The sequence below is a fragment of the Crassostrea angulata genome, chromosome 6 (genome assembly GCF_025612915.1).
Source record: "Crassostrea angulata isolate pt1a10 chromosome 6, ASM2561291v2, whole genome shotgun sequence".
Taxonomy (NCBI): Eukaryota; Metazoa; Mollusca; class Bivalvia; order Ostreida; family Ostreidae; genus Magallana; species Magallana angulata.
In genome coordinates, this window is record NC_069116.1 from 35,646,015 (window position 1) to 35,669,655 (window position 23,641).

Genomic DNA, 23,641 nt, shown 5'->3' on the forward strand with positions numbered 1-23,641 from the left:
ATTTTTAGGTTTACAAACCCGCCGCTCGGTTTTCTGAGTTTTTAGAAAAAAAATAAAATTACAAAAAAGATCTTTTTTTTCTCCCCGACAGCAAATTTTTTCTAGTAGGAAAAGTGTATCGTCATTGTTATCACAGAGGCATAAAATCTGCTCTTTTTGTGTCATGATAGCCTAAAACTTTCTTACGCATCTTTTTCTCGTGCTACATTCTTCAGAGAAGCTTCTACAAACACTCTGCTGTAAGTTTCATACTTTGAAGTTTTACCGACAGTGTTGACCAGTGGCTAGACGAGATAGTCACACCTCACTGAACATGGCTTCGATAGTTACCTGTGCAGCTGTTTTCAAGTACATCACTGTAAAATGATTCCCTTTCTTTTTGTGTTGAATTGGCATATGTATTCATTGGCTTTTAAAAAAAAAAATTTTACAGAGAGAAAGAGAGAGACAGAGAGACAGAGAGAGAGAGATGTATTAGAGATATTCTGCAGTAACTATTCTCATGAACACATTTTAAAGTGACCTGCCTAGTGAATTAAAAAAAAAATCATATTATTGTTTGTGCATTTTCCGTCATTTTCAATTAAAATATACCATTACATAATTAATTGCATAGTTGTACTTTGTACATGGAAATTCAACAGGATAAAATACATGCACACATATAGTTGCAGTGATTTCATAGAGTCTGTTCACATTCACAATGTTATGTTTGAGTTTTCTCACATATAAACACCCAAACCAATTTTGTAAAAAAAAAAATGTGAGAGATCAATGAGGTTGAATATTTTTTAACTGCAGAAAACATGAAAGTAATAAATATTTTGTATATTAATAATTATATACTAGTATCATACAGGAGAAAACATTATTACTTTATGTACATAAAATTTAGGTTGTTTTTTTTAAAATGAAATGTTGACATGTCCGACAATAGTTTGACTGGTAACTTTGAATTTTGGGCTAGTAACTTTGTGGCCAAATTTTGTAATTACACACCCCTGACATTGCTATATGTACATGTAATATCAAAGCTGTATGTCTAATATTCTATTGTACTATTTCAGAGATATGTTACACAGATGACATACTTTTAACATGCTACACTTGATGCAGTTACACACCACTATCATGAAGTTGTCATTCATTATATTAATATTAGAATAAAGATGATGTCATAAAAGTTTTTTTTTCTCCTACAGAACTTTACAATTTTGTGGTTCGTAAACCTAAAAGTAAAAAAATTGTAGGTCAAAAGAGATTTTTATTTTTTTTTTTATTTTCTCCTCCTACGGAACTTTATCATTTTGTGGTTCGTAAACCTAAAAATAAAAAAATGCTGGCCTTAGTTTAGAAATATCTTAGGAGTTAAACATTTTTTTCTCTCTATTCATATAGAATTAAATATTTAAATTATGATTGTGTTTAATTCTATATATTGTAATTTGTATACTGCTGATAAACACACTGTCTCTTATTATCAATTTGATTTAAAATTCACATGGGTCCAAATGACACGAGCCGAAAAGATCAGGGGTAGATAAACGAAAGGCACCCATTCACGTTGTTTACAAAGTGAAAGTAGTTCACTAGTTGGTTAAAAATAACATTTGGTTGTAGATATACTTATCGCTCAATGTAGGAAGTTTTGTTTCTAAAAGATCAAACTTTTGTGCATTGTCAATATTCGATATGGATACAAAATAATCTGTTTCGCAGGCTGGTATATTTCATAACCAATTTGAGTATGTAGGCCTAACTATCGCATGTGTCTCCGTGCAAGCGTATTCGTCCGCTGAAACCAAGACATATTGTTTACAATAAAATATGAACATATTCAAAGACATCAACCATTTCGTATCTGCCAACTCGTTTTGTTGACGTACAGTTCTGTTGAAGCTGAAGTATGTCATCTATTTTTCTTCAAACACATAAGAAAACGTTGCACTTATTTGAGTTGTTTGGCTCCTTAAAAATTTGCAAACTTCCGAACGTACGATCCCTAGATGGCTTTCGAACTTCGCTCGACGCCATAAAAATGAAGGGAAACTGCAAATAATTGAAATTTTTCCTCGAAAATATTGACAAATTTCATTTCAATATGTGCATCCACTGGGAAGAAAATGAACGGAAACTGTTGGTGGACCGATCGACAGACAGCAGCAAAGCAATATGCCCTCCCTTCTTTGAAGTGGGGCATAAAAATTATTTTATGACCCAAGAAAAAAACGAAATGAAAAATGACCATGACAAGTTTCGAACCCACAACCATAAGGCTTATCTTTTTCATTTCCAGTACACTGACCACTAGCTATAGACCACGGCGACTCTTAACAGGTGCGTATTAAGTTTTTCAATTTAGACTTCCTTCCAACTCTAAATTTGTTCAAAACGTTTGTTTCTTACCTTTCAAAGCCTTAATCCAACAAAATATAGAGTTGTTGACAGGAAATGTTTACTTTTACGAACCGGAAATGTCTATGTCAAGTTGTACATAAAGATTTCTTTCTAAATTTCGTGGACTTCAGGGTCCACGCAGAAAATATATAAGCGAGGTTAAACCGGATGCTATGGGGAAAATTCAGCCTGCGCATGAGCTAGCCTGGTTCCTGTGCGTAATGGTTAGCTCAGGGAACCAGGCTAGCACAGGTTTATCTGAATCAGGATTGGGATTCCATGCCATATTCACATACAAGTTCAAAGGCGCTGTAATTGTAAAGCTGTTGGTAAACATTACAGAAACAAAGTATTACCGGTAATTCCTTTTAAAAAAAAGATCGGCATGTGATATAAACTGTCAGTATTATGAAATAAGGCAATGTTATGCCGAAACTACAACATGCATCAAATAGCATAATTTGCAATGTTTTGTTGTTTTCCGAATACTTATGTAGCTTAACTTTACTTTTATAGAAGGCGAGGCTAGAGTACTTCCCGATTAAAATTATTTAAGCATTAAAGTATGAATGAATAATTAAGTGACTGTATATAATAGATGATTGAATAATTATGTCACTGTATAAAAGTTTAAACCTCAAGAAAAATGCATTAAAAAATGAAAATGATTTACACAAAGCCGTCACTGCATAGTAAACAAAGTAGTGCGAAGCGTAATGTGTGCGTAAATACTAGTAGTAGAATTCGCCGAATGCTTGATACTATACATGCAATTTTCATTAATATAGATCATAATTATTTAAGAAGTATGACCCTTTAAATTCTGATATTAAAAGTCAACTATACATAAACATAATACAACGTACAAATTTAGTGGTTAAAAGCAGGGGACTAGAGTCGATGGAATCTGTGATAATTTTAAGGCTTTCACGTTTTCGTTGGAAAAAAAATGCAAATGGTCCACGTATCTTTAACAGAATTCCTTGAAAATTAATAGGGTTTGTCCTAAACCATACTTATAACCATACTTATAAAGTGAACAAAGTTCGATAAACATACATAACATACCTGTGCTAGATCTTTGAACTGCTGCCAGTTGGGCACCTGTTACAGTAGTCTGCAGTTGTGGCCTGGCTACCTGTTGACCAGTAGAAATGGAGGTAGTGACCTGGGGCTGTGAGGCTATTGCGGTTATCTCTTGTATTGTTAGGGGAGCTGCAGTTCTCTGAGTCCTAATATTGGCTGGTGTTAGTGAGCCAGCAACAGTCTTTCAAGAAATGAGAAGAAATGTATGAACATCAGACTTGTCAAACCTTGCTTCCTAAATTTCAGCTTATCTACTGAGAATGAAAGAAAAAGTGAACAAGCTCACATATCCAACACTCCTACATTACTTGACAACGCTACATATAATGAATGGCTGGGTACATATATGATAAATACCCAAAATATTTAATAAAGGGCATAACTCCTAAACAATCATCAAATCAACATTTTGTCAAAAAGGGTTGAAAATTCCAAGAAAAATGTTGGAATAGTTGTACACATCTAAACATTGTGTCCTAAATACCTACAAAGTTTAACGATTTTCTATTTAGGGGTTTGATAAAACCTGCCCTGACAATTTGTTCAGTACTATATTCATAACTGGTCAAAAGTATAAAAAGACCAAACTTCTAAAAAACAAAAGGCCCATGGGCCTCACCTGAGCAACACTAGCCATAATAAAATCAACTTTATGAAGTCATATCCAAAATATCGGGACAAAGGAGTAAAATTGATCCTGTTTTAAAATATTTTCAAAATTTTCTATAGATGTTTTAAATTGGGCACTTTTCGTAACTAGAAAATTTCATAGTTATATCAAATATTGACCATTGCCATTCTCAAAATAATCTTAAAAAACTGTTCATTTAAGCATTGAATGCTTATTTTTGGATGTCGTCGGTCCTATGACACACCAAGCCGTGCAGACAAATTGAATACTGCAATGATTGCTACCTTCATAACCCGCATGAATAATAAAAGAAAGCATTTTATTGTTTATATTTTTCTTTCAACAATTTAATAAATTGATTATAAAGAGTAAGTAAAATTCACTAAATTACTGTCAATGTGCGTAAGTATGTTAGCTAAAAGAAACAGCCAAATCGCCTTCTGTGAGACTTTGTGTCCGTCATCAAAATGGTTATTTTGTGCAGTCCGTGATTTTTCTTTGGTCGCTGTAGGTTTCGACCAATCGATAAACAGGGCATGTCGATTTCAGTCCTGTCAGTTTCAGCCACTAGATTTCAACCAATCAATACCCTTACCAAAGTAAAAGTTTTGCTGCAACAATATTGCAGCAACACATTTTTGTTACCAGAAACCACATTTTGAGACTAGTGAAATGTTGCAGCTAGCTGCAACAACTTCTGGTAACATTGTGGCAATACTGCTGGAGTGTTGCCGCTAGCAGCAATAACTTCTGGCAACATTCTGGCAATACTATTAGAGTTATTTCTGTAAAAATTATATTAAGGTATCCAATCCATAATAGCCTCAGATTCAATGAATCTGGGTGCATAACAGATATGTATGGGCTTAATACTAAGTATACTTGGACATAATTTTCCTATTTAAGTATCAATATGCAAGTGTGAAATGTGTCCTAATTAATGACCTTTTCCTTTTTTGAAGAGTTGTGTCCCTTTGCTTTTATTCTATAGAAATTAATTCTTAAAAAATCTACATGGTATAAAATTTATTTTTAATAGTTTTTGTATTTCTTAATGATAAAATACATCTTTCCACCACAGCATTTTTTGATATTCGTAGTATTTACTTTTTTATCTTAAAAAATATGCTTGTCTCCATAGACATTAATGCAATCTTCATTAATTAATTACTGCTTAGTTAATAATATTTTTGAAAATTTCTCTCGGTAAATCTTTTTCTACTCTTAAATGCTTTAAATAGATATCAAAGTATTAAATACATGATAGATATTCAAGATTGGAAAAATTTGGTCCTAATATGGATTGGATACCTTAACATGCACCTAGAATATTGCCACTAGCTGCAACAACTTCTGGTAATATTCTGGCTATACTCAGTATCATACTGCCAGAAATAATTTTCTGGAAACATCTACATATATTTGATCATTTGAATCATGAACTATTTAATTTATAAATAGCCTAATATATAATTCTGGCAATACTGCTAAGCATCATATTTAATTTTTGCATTAATTATAACCTGCATTCCAGCTCGAAATAATTCATGTCAAATTTAAAACTAGAGGAACTGTGAGCAAGCTTTCAATTGATACCCCCCGCTAGGAAAAAAATCATAACGCGTGTATTTTTGCTATTATAGAAAGTATTGGATGAATCTATTTCACTGTCCATTTTCTATAAATAACAACTGGTCTATTTATGAAAATTGTTAATGCTAATAGGGGAAACAAACCATTTTCTATACTTTAATTCCATTTTATTAAAGTTAACTGTTAATGCACGAGGAAATTTGCATCCTTCCATTAACAACCATGACTCGAATCAAATGAAATCCACATGTTAAAAGCATTTAATATTTAAACATTTTAAATTATTGGTATACTGAGCCTGATTTTTTTCCGAATTTTTTTCCCCACACATTTTTTTTTTCTAAAAAAAATTCATCAGGGCAGGCCATTTTCAGAAAGACGGGGATGAGAATCTAAAAATAGTTTTATGTGGCCTGAGACAAGCAAGCTTTGTGTCAAATTTTAGCTTCTAATATTTCCATTAATACAAGACATGACACAGACATAATTTAGCTTTTTTGAAACAATGAATTTGAATTGAATTGAACATATTTTATTGAATAAATCAAATGGATAAGACACAAGTTCTAAAACTAAGAAAGTCTTCTCCTAGTAAGGAAATTTTATAAATATTGCCAGTAATGACGTTAGATAACAATGACCTTGAACTTCCTCAATTGACCTTGGGTCAAGGTCATAACACACCCTTTGGTCATAAGCAATATTTGTGTGAAGTAAGAACATTCAATGCCTCTCAATAAGGAAGATATGGACAGGACACAAATTTTGCACTTTTTCTGCCAGTGACCTTGACTGAATGACCTTGGGTCAAGGTAATGACACACCCTTAGGTCATAAGCAATCTTTGCGTGAAGTAAGAACTTCAAATGTTTCCCCATAAGAAAGATATGGACCGGACACGAATTTTGCATTTTTTCTGCCAGTGACCTTGACCGAATGACCTTGGGTTAAGGTCATGACACACCCTTAGGTCATAAGCAATCTTTGTGTGAAGAACTTCCAATGTTTCTCCATAAGAAAGATATGGACCGGACACGAATGCACAGACAGACAGACGGACGGACAAGGTGATTCCTATATACCCCCCCAAACTTTGTTTGCGGGGGGTATAATTATCTTTGATCAGAATGCAAACATGCATTAATTAATTAAAACCATGTACTTAATTGAAAAAATAAATAAATGCATAAGTAATACAATAAAAAGTTCAATTTATTTACTCTAAAAATAATAAACATTTTAATTTAAGGAGGCTGGAGGGGGTTAACAAATTGTCAATTATTTAGATATGATTTAAATTATAACACCTCAAAATTTGCCAGAAGTTAACCACAAACTTTTCTTTTTTCCCTGACTGATTATACTTACGGAGCTTGCCAAAGCTTTACCAGAATTTAGACTTATAAAATTTTACACATTCATCACAAGTCTAAAACTGTCAATTATAATTGAAGTGCATTTGTATATCCCCCCCACCCCAAAAATAAATAATAATAAGTCAAAAACATAGGTAATCACAGATTACAAAGCTCACCGAGACGAGACATCACCCTTATGAGACTTCACCTTTATGAGACCACCTTATCATATTAAATGAAAATCAAAGGTGAAAATGTCAACGCATTGGAATATTAAATCTCAATTTACTTCACAAAATCGGCATTCATGAATCTTGCACGTTTCAAATATTCCTTTCGCACACAAACTGTTCCACAACAACCCAATTCATCTTCAGATTGACCCATTTCTTATACGTTCAAAATGGCCACTTCTTTGTTTCAAAGAGGGTTTTGAGATATGGAATACCGAACCCGAAGTTGAACTGATTGACCCTCACTCTCTCTGTCTTATCATCATTTCCGTAAATTACTCAAAATTGAAACAGAATTAGCCCTTAATTTTTGCAATATTTTCCTTCCCATAAGGATAATTTATGCTAAACTACATTATTTGACTCAGTAGTTCTTGAGAAGAAGATTTTTAAAAATGCACCCCCCTCTTTCTACAGTTTCAAGGTTTTCTTAGCTTTGAATAACGATAGGACTATCATTTCCGCAATTTATATTTGCCTTACCATAAGGATGCTTTGTGCCACATTTGGTTGAAATTGGATAAGCGGTTTTAGAGAAGAAGTTTAAAATGTGAAAAGTTTACAGACGGACAGACAGATGGACAAACTGTGATCAGAAAAGCACACCTCTGATATATGTACAATTGATCTGCAAAAGAACAACTTCCTATCTTGAAAACTGTAGGAGGAGTTATCACTACAATGAGGGTACCCTATATGCAATATTTTGCCAAAAAATGACTAAGTTTAAAAGCTGGTATTTTTTGGATAAATTATCGGAAATTATTATTATTATTATTATAATTATCGGCAATATGCACACCTCTGATATATGTACAATTGATCTGCAAAAGAACAACTTCCTATCTTGAGAACTGTAGGAGGAGTTATCCATACAATGAGGGTACCCTTTTGGCAGCCGCCCGCCCGCCATTTTCACTATTTTAATAACCGAATTTTTCCGTTGGAAAACTGTTAACAAGAGGCCCATGGGCCACAAATCGCTCACCTGAACAATAGTCCTTGTATCATTTTATTTCAAAAGGATTTATTATGAAGTGAACTCTGAATAAATATTGTAAAACTCATATATTTCAAGATTTTGCCATATATTAAACAAAACATAAAAAGAAGAAACAATTTTATCTTTGGCATGTTTTTATTCATAGTTATTTTACACATCAACTGAGACTGAATTTTAAGCTCTAAAATACCCATTTGCAGTAAAAAAAAAAAATCCAATTTCACTGAAAAAATTGAATTATATTCGTTAAATAATTAAAAGATGATATTGGCATCTGTTTTGTATTTCAATCATTAAAAGCTTCTTTATCGATTCATCAAATAAAAAAATTGCAGGTGTGATGAGGACATTAGGCATGTTAGATTTTGCATTCTCATCGATCATCTGTCTTATAGACTAAACTCAAACAAGATATCTGTGAGCCAATGCTCACTAGTGATACCCCCGCTCTGATGTGAATATGCAAAATAAGCAAAGTCGACATTTAACAGAAAGCTGGCATCCTATTGGTACAGAAATATATCCCACAATATGGCATGCCTAAACAAATAGTGTGTTAAAATTTCAAGCATCTGCGATAAATAGCTGCTGAGAAATCTTTGAGGAAAATTGGTTTGAAAATTTTGGCTAAAAAAAAACAAAGTACTCATTACACAGGAAGTTGAAGTCCAATTGGTACAAAAATACATCCCACGATAAAGCATGCTTATACAAATACTGTGTAAAAATTTCAAGCATCTGCGATAAACAGTTGCTGAGAATTCTTTGACAAAAATTTGTTTGAAAATTTTTGCTAAAAATAACAAGGTCGTCATTTAACAGGAAGTTGACATCTGATTGGTACAAAAATATATCCTACAATATGGCATGCCATAACAAATAGTGTGTTAATTTCAAGCATCTGCGATAAATAGTTGCTGAGAATTCTTTGACAAAAATTTGTTTGAAAATTTTGGCTAAAAATAAACAAAGTACTCATTACACAGGAAGTTGACGTCCAATTGGTACAAAAATACATCCCAAGATATGGCATGCCAAAACAAATACTGTGTAAAAATTTCAAGCATCTGCGATAAACAGTTGCTGAGAATTCTTTGACGGAAATTTGTTTGAAAATTTTGGCTAAAAATAAACAAAGTCGTCATTACACAAGAAGTTGACGTCCAATTGGTACAAAAATACATCCCAAGATATGGCATGCCAAAACAAGTACTGTGTAAAAATTTCAAGCATCTGCGATAAACAGTTGCTGAGAATTCTTTGACAAAAATTTGTTTGAAAATATTTGCTAAAAATAAACAAAGTTGTCATTTAACAGGAAGTTGACGTCCGATTGGTACAAAAATATATCCCACAATATGGCATGCCATAACAAATAGTGTGTTAAAATTTCAAGCATCTGCGATATACAGTTGCTGGGAATTCTTTGACAAAAATTTGTTTGAAATTTTTGCTAAAAATAAACAAAGTCGTCATTTAACAGGAAGTTGACATCTGATTGGTACAAAAATATATCCTACAATATGGCATGCCATAACAAATAGTGTGTTAAAATTTCAAGCATCTGCGATAAATAGCTGCTGAGAAATCTTTGACGGAAATTTGTTTGAAAATTTTGGCTAAAAATAAACAAAGTCGACATTTAACAGGAAGTTGACGTCCAATTGGTACAAAAATACATCCCACTATATAGCATGCTTATACAAATACTGTGTAAAAATTTCAAGCATCTGCGATAAACAGTTGCTGAGAATTCTTTGACAAAAATTTGTTTGAAAATTTTTGCTAAAAATAAACAAAGTCGTCATTTAACAGGAAGTTGACGTCTGATTGGTACAAAAATATATCCCACAATATGGCATGCCTATACAAATATTGTGTAAAAATTTCAAGCATCTGCGATAGATAGTTAATGAGAAATCTTTGACGAAAATTTGTTTGAAAATTTTAGTTAAAAAATAAGCAAAGTCGTCATTTAACAGGAAGTTGACTTCCGATTGGTACAAAAATATATCCCACGATATGGCATGCCTTAACAAACACTGTGTAAAAATTTCAAGCATCTGCGATAAATAGTTGCTGAGATAAATGCGACAGAAATTTTTGTTACGGACGGACAGACAGACGGACGGACAGACAGACACACAAGGGTAAAACAGTATACCCCCTCTCCTTCGGAGCGGGGGTATAAAAACATGGAAAGTCTATATATAGTTGATAAAGTCTATCAATGATTCCTACTTTTTTTCCATAACCATTTTTTATCTTTTGTTAGTTTATCTTTCCTAACTGTGTGTTTGTGAATCAAAACTTCGTAAAAACTAAGATCCACACCTTTTTGAAGTTGTTTGAATTTATGATCTTTGATCCCGATCACTTGTATCCCGATATGTGAGTAATTGATGTCGGGATTGAAATTACAAAAAAACAAAAAACTAGTCGATAAACATACACATGTATAACCAGATAATTTAACGATGATAAACTTATCATGGAAATTTCTTTTTTTTTTTTTTTTTTTTTTTTAAAATTCTTCTTTTAATAAAACATGATTTAAACAATTTAGAATCTGCACTATCTCAGAATGATTGCACAGTAATCTCACAAACTGTAGCATTGTAATTCTTAAAAAAAAGAGTTTAAAACATTTTCCCATTATATAAGTCTATGTTAAACTTTGAACATATTTTGGAGCCGTATGTAGTATTAGTCCGGGGATCACGGTTTTCACAATTTAGAATCTACACTATCTTAGGGTACTTGTATATTAATCTCACTAATTTTAGCACTGTAGTCCTTGAGAAAACATTTTTAAAAACATTTCCCCCCATATATTTCTATGTTAAATTTGTCTTTTTTAATCAACTTTGAACCCCTCTTGGGACCCCAGTATTGACCCGGGGATCGCGATTTTTACAATTTAGAATCTTCACTATATATACAAGCTTTGGTGTAAATATTGGCATATCTGGTGTAGTGGTTCTTAAGAAGAAGATTTTTTAAGACACCCACCCAATTTTCGCAGTTTCACAATAATCTCCCTTTTAAAAAGGGTTGTGACTTTTATTTTAACAATTTAGAATCCCCTTCTCATAAGGATGCTTTGTACCAAGTTTGGTTAAATTCGGCTCAGTGGTTCTAGAGAAGAAGTCAAAAATGTGAAAAGTTTACAGACGGACGGACAGACAGACGGACAACAGGTGATCAGAAAAGCTCACTTGAACCTTCGGTTCAGGTGAGCTAAAAATGACCCCAATGAATAAAAAGATGGCCCTTTCATTATGAAAATGGCCCATCAAAATTAATAACTGTGGGGCCATAGTCCCATTGACATTTTTGGCCTTCCCAATCACTGAAAGCTCACTTGAGCCTTTGGCTGATCAGGTGAGCTAAAAGTGGGGAAAATTACAAAGTTAAAAGGGACTTGGACACTATTTGAAACCAAACATTTTATTTTTATTTATAAAATGGTTTACTGGTGCATTTTAAATAATTGACCAAAATATTGAATGTTAAAGTCAAGTTACAAGCGAGATACAGAGGTAAGAATTGATTGTTATATGTAAACAAGGCTCGAGTCTTATAGCTGTTTACAAAAGATGAAATGTAGAGAATTACCATTCCTTAGACAAAATTACATGTAAAAAACAATTTAAACTAGTTCATTATCTTCATAAATACTATTATCAACAAAAGAAAGTTACATTTGATTGAATCTTACACTCATACAACACATATGTAAAATATGAAAATATTCGAGCTTTGTTTACAAAACAAAGAATTATGAACTCTGTATCTTGCCTTTAACTTGTTATTTGACTTTCAAATTTTGACTTAACATTATAAACTTCTAAATTTATCATTATAAACATTGAATATGGAAATTTTTTTTTTGAAAATTTTAAGTCAAATCGTGTTTAAGTCCCTTTAAAAGGGCCACAATTCAAAGTTAAGTAATGGTCCAGAATGATACTTGTCCCTTGCAACTTGTTACATGGGGTATAATAATTAGAAAGTCTACTGACCACAGTTGCTGGTTGCGCTATTGATGTGGCTTGTTGACTCATTCTTCTGTTGATAGCAGCGAAGTTGGTAGGCACTCCTCCCTGGGTGTTAACCACAATATTCCCTGAGGCAGTCCTCGGCAGAGACACTGATACTTGTCCAATTGCTGCTTTCTGTACTACACCTGTCTGTAATCAGTAAAAAGTCAAACAGTTCAACAATGATTCTTCTTTATGCCACATTTACATGTACATATTCAAAATCAAATGTTAAAGTTGATGTTTAGGGCATGTTTATAATTAAGCTAATAACTATCTTATTACACTATCTATGCATATAAAAATATATATTTCCAGACAGATAATTAAATTACCTACATCATAATAAAAGTTCTCCAAAATTTATTAATATTTACTCTCATAAATCCTTGTTGAATATTGATGATAAAGAAAAACAAGAGGCCCAATGGGCCACATCGCTCACCTGAGCAACACTTGCTTTAAATGGGCGTTCAAAGGATATTGTGCCATGTGGCCCCTCGGTAGATTAACCAAAAATGAATTTTCACTTATTTTTGCATATACTTAATCTTTGACATATTTACCTTCATGAATACCATTTTCACCGAAAATAAGATCATATGCAATATAAATAACTAAATTTTCAGTTGGTGTTCATGGTTTACTTCCAGTTCCCTTTATTTTAGCCCCCCCCCCCCCCTCCAATCACTTTATAAAACGATTAAAATACATGAGAGAATAAAGGTACATTTTCTCCCTCCACTACTTGCTAGTTATTGTATTTTAAAAAATTGTATATGTGAAAGAAGAAAAGTGTACCTCTATGCACCAGAATGAATGAGCTCAATTCCTCAAATCAAAAACATTGAAAAATTTAATTGGCCTTCTCCATTATAGACGATTCTCATTTATCAGGCATGAATTCATTTCGTATGACCTTTCATATCCTTACTCACTTGATTGAAGAAAATAATGAACTGAAATGTTGTCAGATATGTTAAAGAGCTATAATTCAAATTAATGTATTGGCAGGCATGTCACTCTATTGTACCAAGGTCCTTCCATTATTTTCATCTTTATTAAAAAACAACAAATGTGTACAAACAAAGATGATTTTCCATTGCAATAATTTTTTAAGAACACTGATAATGCTTTTATCCTCATAATAATAATGTGTCAGGCCTATGGAAACTGGCCCCGAGGTTATAAAACTTTCTTGAGTACGATCTCGTACTCAAAATCGTACTCCGTGCTCCAAATCGTACTCGTACTCAAGGTATCGAGGTTATAAAATTTTTTCAAACTCATACTCCGGCTGAGTACGAAACGACGATTTTCTGAGTAAGCTTTCTCAAAGTCCTACTCAAGACATTTAATCTAAATAAAATGCAGTGCAAACATATAATATTGTTCATATTGTCACGTTGCTGTATTATACGCTCTAATTTAATCATATTTACATGTATATGAATTAAAATGGAAAGTTTTTACCATTTCATCAATGACATATCTAGATATAATGGAGGGGAATTTAAGAGTAAGGGCCAACTGCAACCAAGATTATCAAAATAACTTTTAGATAGTTTGCTTCATTAATTAATGTACATATACATGTAAATCTATGTACAAAATACTACCGTTGAATAGCTCGACTTTTTAAGAATTCTGTTTTTAGTCAAATACGACCCATACACCCCATCATTTAAAACAAAGAAATCAATGTACATGTATCGTTATTAATCAATTTCAATCAGATGTACTTGCTGGGTCCATTTTTTGATTATAGTGAAAATGTAGGTTAGTTCTAAACATTACAAAGGATGGGGGATGCATAAAAGTCTAACACTTTCTATTACTTACTTATTAATCAATTATCATTTATGTTGCATGTCACAAAACTTGGAAAGGGAAACATTTTATAGAATAAGCGGTAAATCAGTGGCGGAGTAAAGGAGGTCGCCCCCCCCCCCCCCCCCCCCCCCAAAAAAAATTGTCCAAATAAAGTTAAGTCTTACTCCTTCTGGCAAAGAAAATGTACAACTTGCGAGTCTTAATTATCTTTTTTTTTTTAACTTGGGGGATTTCTCTACATTAGACTGATTTCAATGGCGCAATATGAAGAAAACGCGTGTGTTCAATGGTGTAACTAAAACCCCCCAGAAAAAAACATTTTGGTTACGCTGCCCTTGTGTTCAAATATGACCAGTCACCCATATACCCACCTTTAAGTAATTGGTTATACTAACTAGTGTTTTAACGACTCTTCCATTGTTATTATAATATAAGCTGGTATATATAATTATCTTTTCTTAAAACTTCATTAATTTACATTGTCCCATTGAACTTGATTTTTAAACTGATTAATTTACAGTCATTCGAAAGAAAAAAAATAAAAGGATATGTTTCTTGGATTTCTACTAGACAGAGGAATTTGATGACTGTAGGTCTCAAATCTACAAACCTTTAAAAATTGTAAATAATTTTATTACTTTAAGTATACCGGTAATCACAAGAAGAAATATCTCAAACGTCTATTTAAAGACTTCCTTTTTACCCTACAAAATCTCTAGAATCCTGGAACTTCCGGGGCCGGCTTTGCCCCCTGGGACACGAGGAGTTGGTGTTGGTGTGTGTGATTGGGGGGGGGGGGGGGGGGGGGGGGAGGAGGAATCCTACTTCCTGTGGTTATCTATACCATTGGTTTTTTTTTTTTTTAATTTTCATAGAACAGCTACTGTCTGCATGTGGAAAATATTGGCTTATAAATCGCCTTTCCTCTGTAGTGTCAAAAACGCTGTGAAATTTAGAGTAATTTTGAACAAGGTTCATTTCTTTTTATCTCGAAATATCAAGACCATTAAAGATAACAAGAGGCCCATGGGCCACATCGCTCACCTGAGGAACAATAGGTATGATAAAATCAGCTTAATGGAGTCATAATACAAACTATCTGGACAATGTACAATAATACATGTAGATCCTGTATAAATAAAATCCAGTTTCCCCTGGATATTCTTATGTTTATAATCATTAGTCCCTTTTCTAACAGGATGATTTTATAGTCATATCATATGTTGAGTATTGCAGTTCTCAAAAAGATCCTTAACAATAGTTTATATATGGGATATAAACGTACATCAAACTCTGAACCTTCTCGTGAGGCCAAAGAATTGTCCTGGGGCCAAAGTCTTAACAATTATAAAGAATCATCTAGCTGATTAGTTTCTGAGAAGATTTTTAAAGATTTACCCTATATATTCCTTTGTTAAACATTGATCCCCCCCCCCATTGTGGCCCCACCCTACCCCTGGGGATCATGATTTTCACAACCTTGAATCTACACTACCTGAGGATGCTTTCACACAAGTTTCAGCTTTTCTAGCTGATTAGTTTCTGAGAAGAAGACTTTTAATAATTTACTATGTTTATTCCTATGTAAAACATCGACCTCCCATTGTGGCCCAAACCTACCCCCGGGGGTCATGATTTTCACAACCTTGAATCTACACTACCTGAGGATGCTTCCACACAAGTTTCAGCTTTCCTGGCTGAGAAGATTTTTAAAGATTTACTTTATATAATCATATGTTAAACTTCGACCCCCCATTGTGGCCCCAACCTACCCCCAGGGGTTATTATTTTCACAACTTTGAATCTATACTACCTGAGGATGCTTCCACACAAGTTTCAGCTTTGCCGGCTGATTAGTTTCTGAGAAGAAGATTTTTAAAGATTTACTCTATATATTCCTATGTTAAACTTCGTTCCCCCATTGTGGCCCCACCCTACCCCGGGGGTCATGATTTTCACAACCTTGAATCTACTCTACCTGAGGATGCTTTCACACAAGTTTCAGCTTTCCTGGCTGATTAGTTTCTGAGAAGAAGATTTTTAAAGATTTACTCTATATATTCCTATGTAAAACTTCGACCCCCCATTGTGGCCCTACCCCCGGGGGTCATGATTTTTACATCTTTGAATTTACACTACCTGAGCATACTTCCACACAAGTGTCAGCTTTCCTGACCGATTAATTTCTGAGAAGATTTTTAAAGATTTACTGTATATATTCCTATGTAAAACTTCGATCTCCCATTGTGGCCCCACCCTACCCCCGGGGGTCATGATTTTCACAACTATGAATGTACATTACCTGATGATGCTTTCACACAAGTTTCAGCTTTCCTGGCTGATTAGTTTCTGAGAAGAAGATTTTTAAAGATTTACTCTATATATTCATTTGTAAAACTTCGACCCCCCCCCCCCCCCCCCCCCCATTGAGGCCCAACCCTCAAGTGAGCTTAAAAGGTTAAGTTTACAATACAATAATTGTTAAAGTTGGTTTCTGGAAGAACAGACTTTGAAAATTTTCGTAATAAATATTGACAATTTTTTTACTTTTTTAATCTTTAGTTTTTAAGATCTGTGTACAAACATAGAATAGTGAGCAAATCTCTGTATCTTGCTTATAAATCGAAGCGTAACACTCAAATATGTTTAGTAAATAGAAATTGTAAACAATTAAACACAAGAAACATGCACTATAACAAATAAAGAACACAATTTATTTTTTCGAAATGAATCATATATATACATGTATATACCTACATATTTCCGTCAGTGATATCAAACTCTATTTAAACTGAATAAACTCGAGAAAATGCCGAGCAACTCAACAAAACCTATTGCATTGTAATCTACCATTACGCAAAAGATAATGCCGAATTACCGATAGAATGAATTGTATTTCAGTACTTTTTTGATACATCAGATTTTGCTTAATTTGCGCAGGTAAACAGTTAACTGTTTAATTTACCGAAGTATCTGTTTGATTTGATACGTAAATACAGACGATAGTCTCCAGGTTACAAAGCATAAATAATGAAAACGAAACGAAAATCAGAACAAGCTAACACCAACGTCATGTGTGAAAACTGTCAACGCATTGAAATATTTAGCCTCAATTTACTTCACAAAATCGGCACCAATATATTTTGCATGTTTCAAAAATTTCCCTTCATACGCGAACTGTTGCATAACAAGCAAATTCATCATAGTCAGGTCGACCCTTTTTCGTATAATGTCATGGTTGCTTTAAACAAAGAGCCTCGTTTTAGAAGTATGGAATACGAGTCTTGGTAAAATGGGTATGCAAACCCGGGCTGTGGCAAAATAAAAGCCGGGGCAGATCGGCAATCGTCAATTCCAAATACGCATTATTTTGCGGCATATTTACAGCAAATACAAATATTACTGGTCCATCAAATATCCTGAAATTTTAACGAGATTGGCAGATTAATAACTGCCAATCTTTTGTTTTGCCCAGGCCAAGTCTTGCCTACCCATTTTACCGGATGCCGAACGCGAAGCTGAAACACGCCTCTCCTTTATTATTAATTTCGTAATAACTCAGATTTGAAACAGAATTAGACCTTAATTTTTGCAATTTATATTTTCCTTCCCATAAGGATAATTTATGCTAAACTACGTTGAATTGAAATCAGTAGTTCTTTAGAAGAAGATTTTTAAAAATGCACCCCCCTTTTTCTACAGTTTCAAGGTTTTCCCGCTTTGAATACAGATCGGACTTTTATTTCTGCAATTTATATTCGCCATCCCATAAGGATGCCTTGTGCCAAATTTGGTTGAAATTGGATAAGCGGTTTTAGAGAAGAAGTTCAAAATGTAAAAAGTTTACAGATGGACGGACGGACAGACGGACGACGGACAATATGTGATCAGAATAGCTCACTTGAGCTTTCAGCTCAGGTGAGCTAATAAAAACCTATTTTGAAAGTTAACAAAAAGCAATCTTACTTGGAAATATAGAAAGTAATCAAGAATCAGCAGTAAGTAATTAAAACGCAGGTTAAAGGGCATTAGCATCTTCGCTAGCCAAGGGTTTCTGATCCGCACCACTTCTCATGAAGAGAGAAGCGGTGCGGATCAGAAACCCTTGGCTAGCGAAGATGGGGCATTAGATGTAAACATAAAGATAATATTTCGAATTTTCAAGTTTTGTATTGACAATATTTTTAAAATTATGACGTACATATTTGGCTTCCTAGGTTACCATACATACTACATGTAGCTGCAGAGATCTAGATGTGTTCTTTGTCAAATATAGGCCGCAACTTCTTTTTAATTTTACTGCGGGAAGGTAGAGTATCCATTCCGAACCATCTACCAGCATTTGATTTTTATTCTCCAAATATTAAAGAAATTTTACCATGGAACATCACCTACCTTACGATCTTTATTATTTATTTCGAATTAAAAAATCGAGAGCATAGACATGTCTAAGTATACGTAAGGTGAAATGCATTGTTTGGTTTAACATTTGATTATAAACGCTCGAATATAAGGATGGTGGGCCCCGGTGACCCCATAGTCTTAAGTATTATATAAGTATCTATCTACAAATAAAACTTAAATACACAGTTATGGAAAAACATTAAGTATGATCGACGTATATATTCTGCTTGAGAATTCGGGTAATTTACAGTTAATTAAAAGCTTGTTTATGTAAAAAAAAGACAAAAAAAGATAACACTTAAATTAATCATAACCCGCATGATAGAAGCTAGAATTTACGAGAGAGAGAGAGAGAGAGAGAGAGAGAGAGAGAGAGAGATTTGAAGGGGATTATTGTTATTCTATGCAATCGATTGAAAATACATGACTGTACTACTTAAAATAGCTTCTTCGCATTTTCATGATTTTTCTCTATATAGCTTAGCTGTGGGAATATTCATCTCTTAAATTGTTTAATTTGATTAGCAACTAACTATTTAGATAATTTAAATAGTTATTCCTTTTTTATCTAAAGTAACCAAATATTTATGTTAAATGCATCAAAATTAACACATGTATTTCGAATTTTAAAGATGAATAGGAAAAGGCTTGCTCAAAAATATCAATGGACGTTACTTAAGATTAAAAATGACACAGTATGTATAAATTCTAAACACACATTTTCAAGCCTTGACTAAGTGAGAAAAACTTGAACCATCAATAAAACTCCACAAAAAGGGGTACAGCAACTTTAGTACACAGTTTCTTTGAACACGTTGTTTCGGTTTAACGTGGTCCTCATATTGGAAATTTCAAAATAAAACTCTCGTGCACATTCCCAAAAATATTGAAATGAGAAACTTTACGTGTGTCCTTGGCTTTTGGCATATGTTCATTGATGCAATTGCAACCCCACCCCACCCCTTCAAGATATTAGATGTTTTTTTCTCACAAGAATTTTAAAAGGCAAATATAGTATGTTGCAATTAAATTGGAATACCCATATAATTTCCTTAGTGTATACTATATGAGTGTGAAAATAAACAGATCTTCTCAGTATTTTTGTGATTTTCCCAAGTATATGTTTCTATTTTTGAATTAAACTCTTCCCTGTTTTTCCTAATACAGGGACTGCTCACTAAATATCTTAAGAGATGTCCACTTGGGGGCAGTGACTTTCCAGTTTTGTATTGGTGTCGTTTCTGACTTTTTCCTGGCATGTAAAATATCAAAATCGTATAGAAGCCAGGAAAACTTAAGATATATCGAACTAAATTCTATGTTGAAATACTCTCTTCATATCCGTGTAAATTCTTACTTCTTTCTTTTATATTCATATCGTTCCTTACAACATAATTATACTTAATCATCACATGCATGAATCGTGCACTATCTGAGTCTCATGAGAGAGAGAGAGAGAGAGAGAGAGAGAGAGAGAGAGAGAGATTTGACATAAGCACAATTTGTTGATAATTTTACCAATTACATTGGATTTATCGTCTCTGTTGCTCAAAAATTCATAAGTTATAGATGCAGACACATCTCCATGCTTGCAGATGGAGAAGGTAATATGTACATGTAAATAATGTGTTACATTTTGTTGATAAATAATTAATCTGAATACATGTACAGTTTGCCTACATGCCAGGACTATTTACATAAATTACCGTTCTTTGTATTCCTATGTAAAATTCGACCCACCCACTGTGGCCGCACCCTACCACGGGGATCATGGTTTGAACAAATTTGAATCTACACTACCTGAGGATGCTTCCAAACAAGTTACAGCTTTTCTGGCCTTCTGGTTTTTGTTGAGAAGATTTTTCTCTATGTATTCCTATGTAAAAATTTCGGACCCCCATTGTGGCCCCACCTTACCCCCAGGGATCGTGATTTGAAAAAATTTGAATCTACACTACCTGAAGATGCTTCCACAGTTCCAGTTTTTCTGGCTAACTGGTTTTTGCAAAGAAGATTTTAATGATTTTTCTCTATACATTTGTATCTAAAAATTTGATCCCCCATTGGAGCCCCACCTACTCCCGGGGATCATGGTTTGAACAAGCTTGAATCTACACTACTTGAGGATGCTTCCACACAAGTTACAGCTTTTTTGGCCGATTGATTTTTGAGAAGATGTTTCTCTGTATATTTAGGTGAGCTAACAATTATTTATGTTTCTGCTACATGTACACACACTTAGTATTTCCATCAGCAATATTAATCTCCGTTTAGACTGAATAGACGAGAAAATACTTACAACTAGCCTAAAACACATAGCAGTAATCAGTATTATGCAAAGACTATACCGTATTACCATTAGAATTTGTATTTTAGTTGTTAAAGTACCGTACCTGTTAAAGTATCTTAATTTCCACAAGTAACAGTCAGCTGTCTTACTTTCCATAAGGATGCTTTGTGCCAAATTTGGTTGAAATTGGATAAAAGGTTTTAGAGAAGAAGTTTAAAATGTAAAAAAGTTTACAGACGGACGACGGACAAAATGCGATCAGAATAGCTCACTTGAGCTTTCAGCTGATAAAATCAGCTTCATGGAGTCTTACTACAAAATATCTGGACAATGAACTATAATACATGAAAATCTTAAAAAATAAGTCTGTTTTCCTTTGGATATTCTTATAATTATAATCAAGTCTCTTTTATAACAGGATGATTTTATTGTCATATCACATTCAGCATTGCAGTTTCATTCAGGATATAAACCCACATCAAACTCTGAACCCCTTGTGAGGCCCAATAATCGTCCAGGGGCCAAAGTTTAAACAATTTTAAAGTATCAGCAATATATAAAAATGCTTGCATATAAGTAAAAGCATATACAATAAGATTTTAGTTTTTGTGAATAATTAAAATGTTTTCCTTTGTACAACTGAAACCCCAATGTGGCCCCACACTACTCCTAAAGATTGTGACTTGAACAAATTTGAATCTACACTATCTGAAGTTGCTTTCACTAAAGTTACAGCTTTTCTAAGCAAATGTTTTTTTTTAGACAAGAGGCCAATTGGCCTTGACTGTCACCTGAGTAGCATATAACCCATACAAACTTGTCGAGGAGTCTCATATATGCATTCAGTTAATTAGGTTTCATTCTGGAGTAGAAAAATTATAAATTTGTAATGATGACCACCTCCCTGCCTGAAATCTTTTATGTAATCTATAATTCTGGCGAAAAACTTATAGATCTGGTCTACAAAATCATAAACTCAGTTTTCCTTTCAGGTGTGCGGGAGTAAAGAAGATAATTTTTTAAAATTATATGCATAAACACCTATACACCCATTTTGGCCCTGCCCTAGAGTCAAAACCCATACTCCAGGGGACATAAAAATTAAAATTTCAGTGCTCCCTGGTAAACATAATTATAACTTTTTTTAAAAATACAGATGTGTTAGAATAGAGAATTTTTTAAAACATTATATGCATTTACACTATATTGCCATATTGCCCCCCCCCCCCCCCCATGTCTTGAACCCCTGACCCAGGGGCCATTAATTTCACAATTTAGGTAGAGGAGTTAGTGGACATCATTACCATGTATTCAGTTTTTTGCGCACGTGTCGGAGTAGAGAAGAAGATTTTTTAAGATTTAAAACATTTTTACTATATGGCCATATTGGCCCCATCCTAGAGCCTGAACCCCAATAAAGGGGTCATGAATTTCACAATTTTGGTAGAGGGCCTCATAGACACCGTAACCAGGTATTTAGTTTTTAACAAATATATATGGGAGTAGAGAAGATTTTTTAAGATTTAATACATTTTAACTATATGGCCATATTGGCCCCACCCTAGAGCCTGAACCCCTGACCATGGGGTCATGAATTTCACATTTTAGGTAGAGTGCTTCATGGACATCATAATCTTGCATTTAGTTTTTAACAAATATATATGGTAGTAGAAAAGAAGATTTTCTAAGATTTTATACATTGTTACTATATGGCCATATTGCCCCACCCTAGAGCCTGAACCTCTGACCCTGGGATCATGAATTTCACAATTTTGGTAGAGGGCCTCATAGACACCGTAACCAGGTACTTAGTTTTTAAGAAATATATATGGGAGTAGAGAAGATTTTTTAAGATTTAATACATTTTAACTATATGGCCATATTGGCCCCACCCTAGAGCCTGAACCCCTGACCAAGGGGTCATGAATTTCACATATTAAGTAGAGTGCTTCATGGACATCATAATCTTGCATTTAGTTTTTAACAAATATATATGGTAGTAGAGAAGAAGATTTTCTAAGATTTAAAACATTTTTACTATATGGCCATATTGGCCATACAAACTTGTAACCTACACGTACAAGTATGCATACCCGTTGGTCTGTTAAACCTCTCTAATATCTATACTAGAATGGTTTCATACTGGGCAAATTTGTTCACTGGACCAGAAAATAAAATTGTTCATATACTTTACAAATACTTGATTCAATGTAATAATGAAATTTTTAAGAACCCATGGATTGATTGTATACATTCTATTTTTGATAAGTGTGGGTTTTCAAACATTTGGAATGAACAATGTATTGTAAATGTTAATGCTGTCAAGCAAAGGGTCAAAGACAAGTTTGTGCAGAAAAGGTTGGCTGATATTGCAAATTCTTCCAAAGGTCATATCTATAAAACTTTCAAATAAACTTTTGGATATGAAAAATATTTGAAAATTTTACCATCGAAACTTCAAATAATACTTGTTAAATTTTGAACGTCAAATAAACGACTTCCTGTAGAAACTAGTAGATGGCTAGGCATTCCTCTAAATGAAAAATGTTGTACATTATGTAATAATAATCAAATAGCCGATGAAATGCAGTTGATATTAAAATGTAATGCTTTTTCATGTATTGGACAAAAATACTTTGAATCTAGATTTTGTGAAAAACCAAACACCTTTAAATTTTGTGAATTATTGTCTACTTTAAAACTTAAAAAACTCTATTTATAAATGAATTTTTTGAAACATTCTTTTCTCCTTGATCATTTGTACTTTCTC

General features: G+C 33.5%; 2 protein-coding genes across 8 annotated transcripts in view; one reads left to right on the top strand and one right to left on the bottom strand.

Annotated features, from left to right (window-relative positions):
- Window positions 1-23,641, top strand: part of LOC128187905 (uncharacterized) — a 403,124-nt gene that overhangs the window by 370,151 nt on the left and 9,332 nt on the right. Inside the window, exon 10 of one of the 3 annotated variants that reach the window (XM_052858589.1) lies at window positions 2,297-2,337. The exons of 1 other annotated variant lie outside the window; for it this stretch is intronic. In XM_052858589.1, coding sequence (XP_052714549.1) covers window positions 2,297-2,304 — 8 coding nt within the window. In that variant the 3' untranslated portion in view covers window positions 2,305-2,337. Of the gene's footprint in view, window positions 1-1,067; window positions 3,451-23,641 lie in introns of those variants that run through there. One more of the 3 variants, XM_052858587.1, reaches the window with a different exon arrangement.
- The window catches only part of LOC128187903 (helicase domino-like), a 200,057-nt gene that overhangs the window by 18,580 nt on the left and 157,836 nt on the right, over window positions 1-23,641 (bottom strand). For all 5 annotated transcript variants that reach the window (XM_052858581.1, XM_052858583.1, XM_052858582.1 and 2 more), the window contains 2 exons: window positions 12,327-12,494; window positions 3,466-3,664 (listed from right to left, as the gene is read on the bottom strand). In XM_052858581.1, coding sequence (XP_052714541.1) covers window positions 3,466-3,664; window positions 12,327-12,494 — 367 coding nt within the window. The remainder of the gene's footprint in view (window positions 1-3,465; window positions 3,665-12,326; window positions 12,495-23,641) is intronic.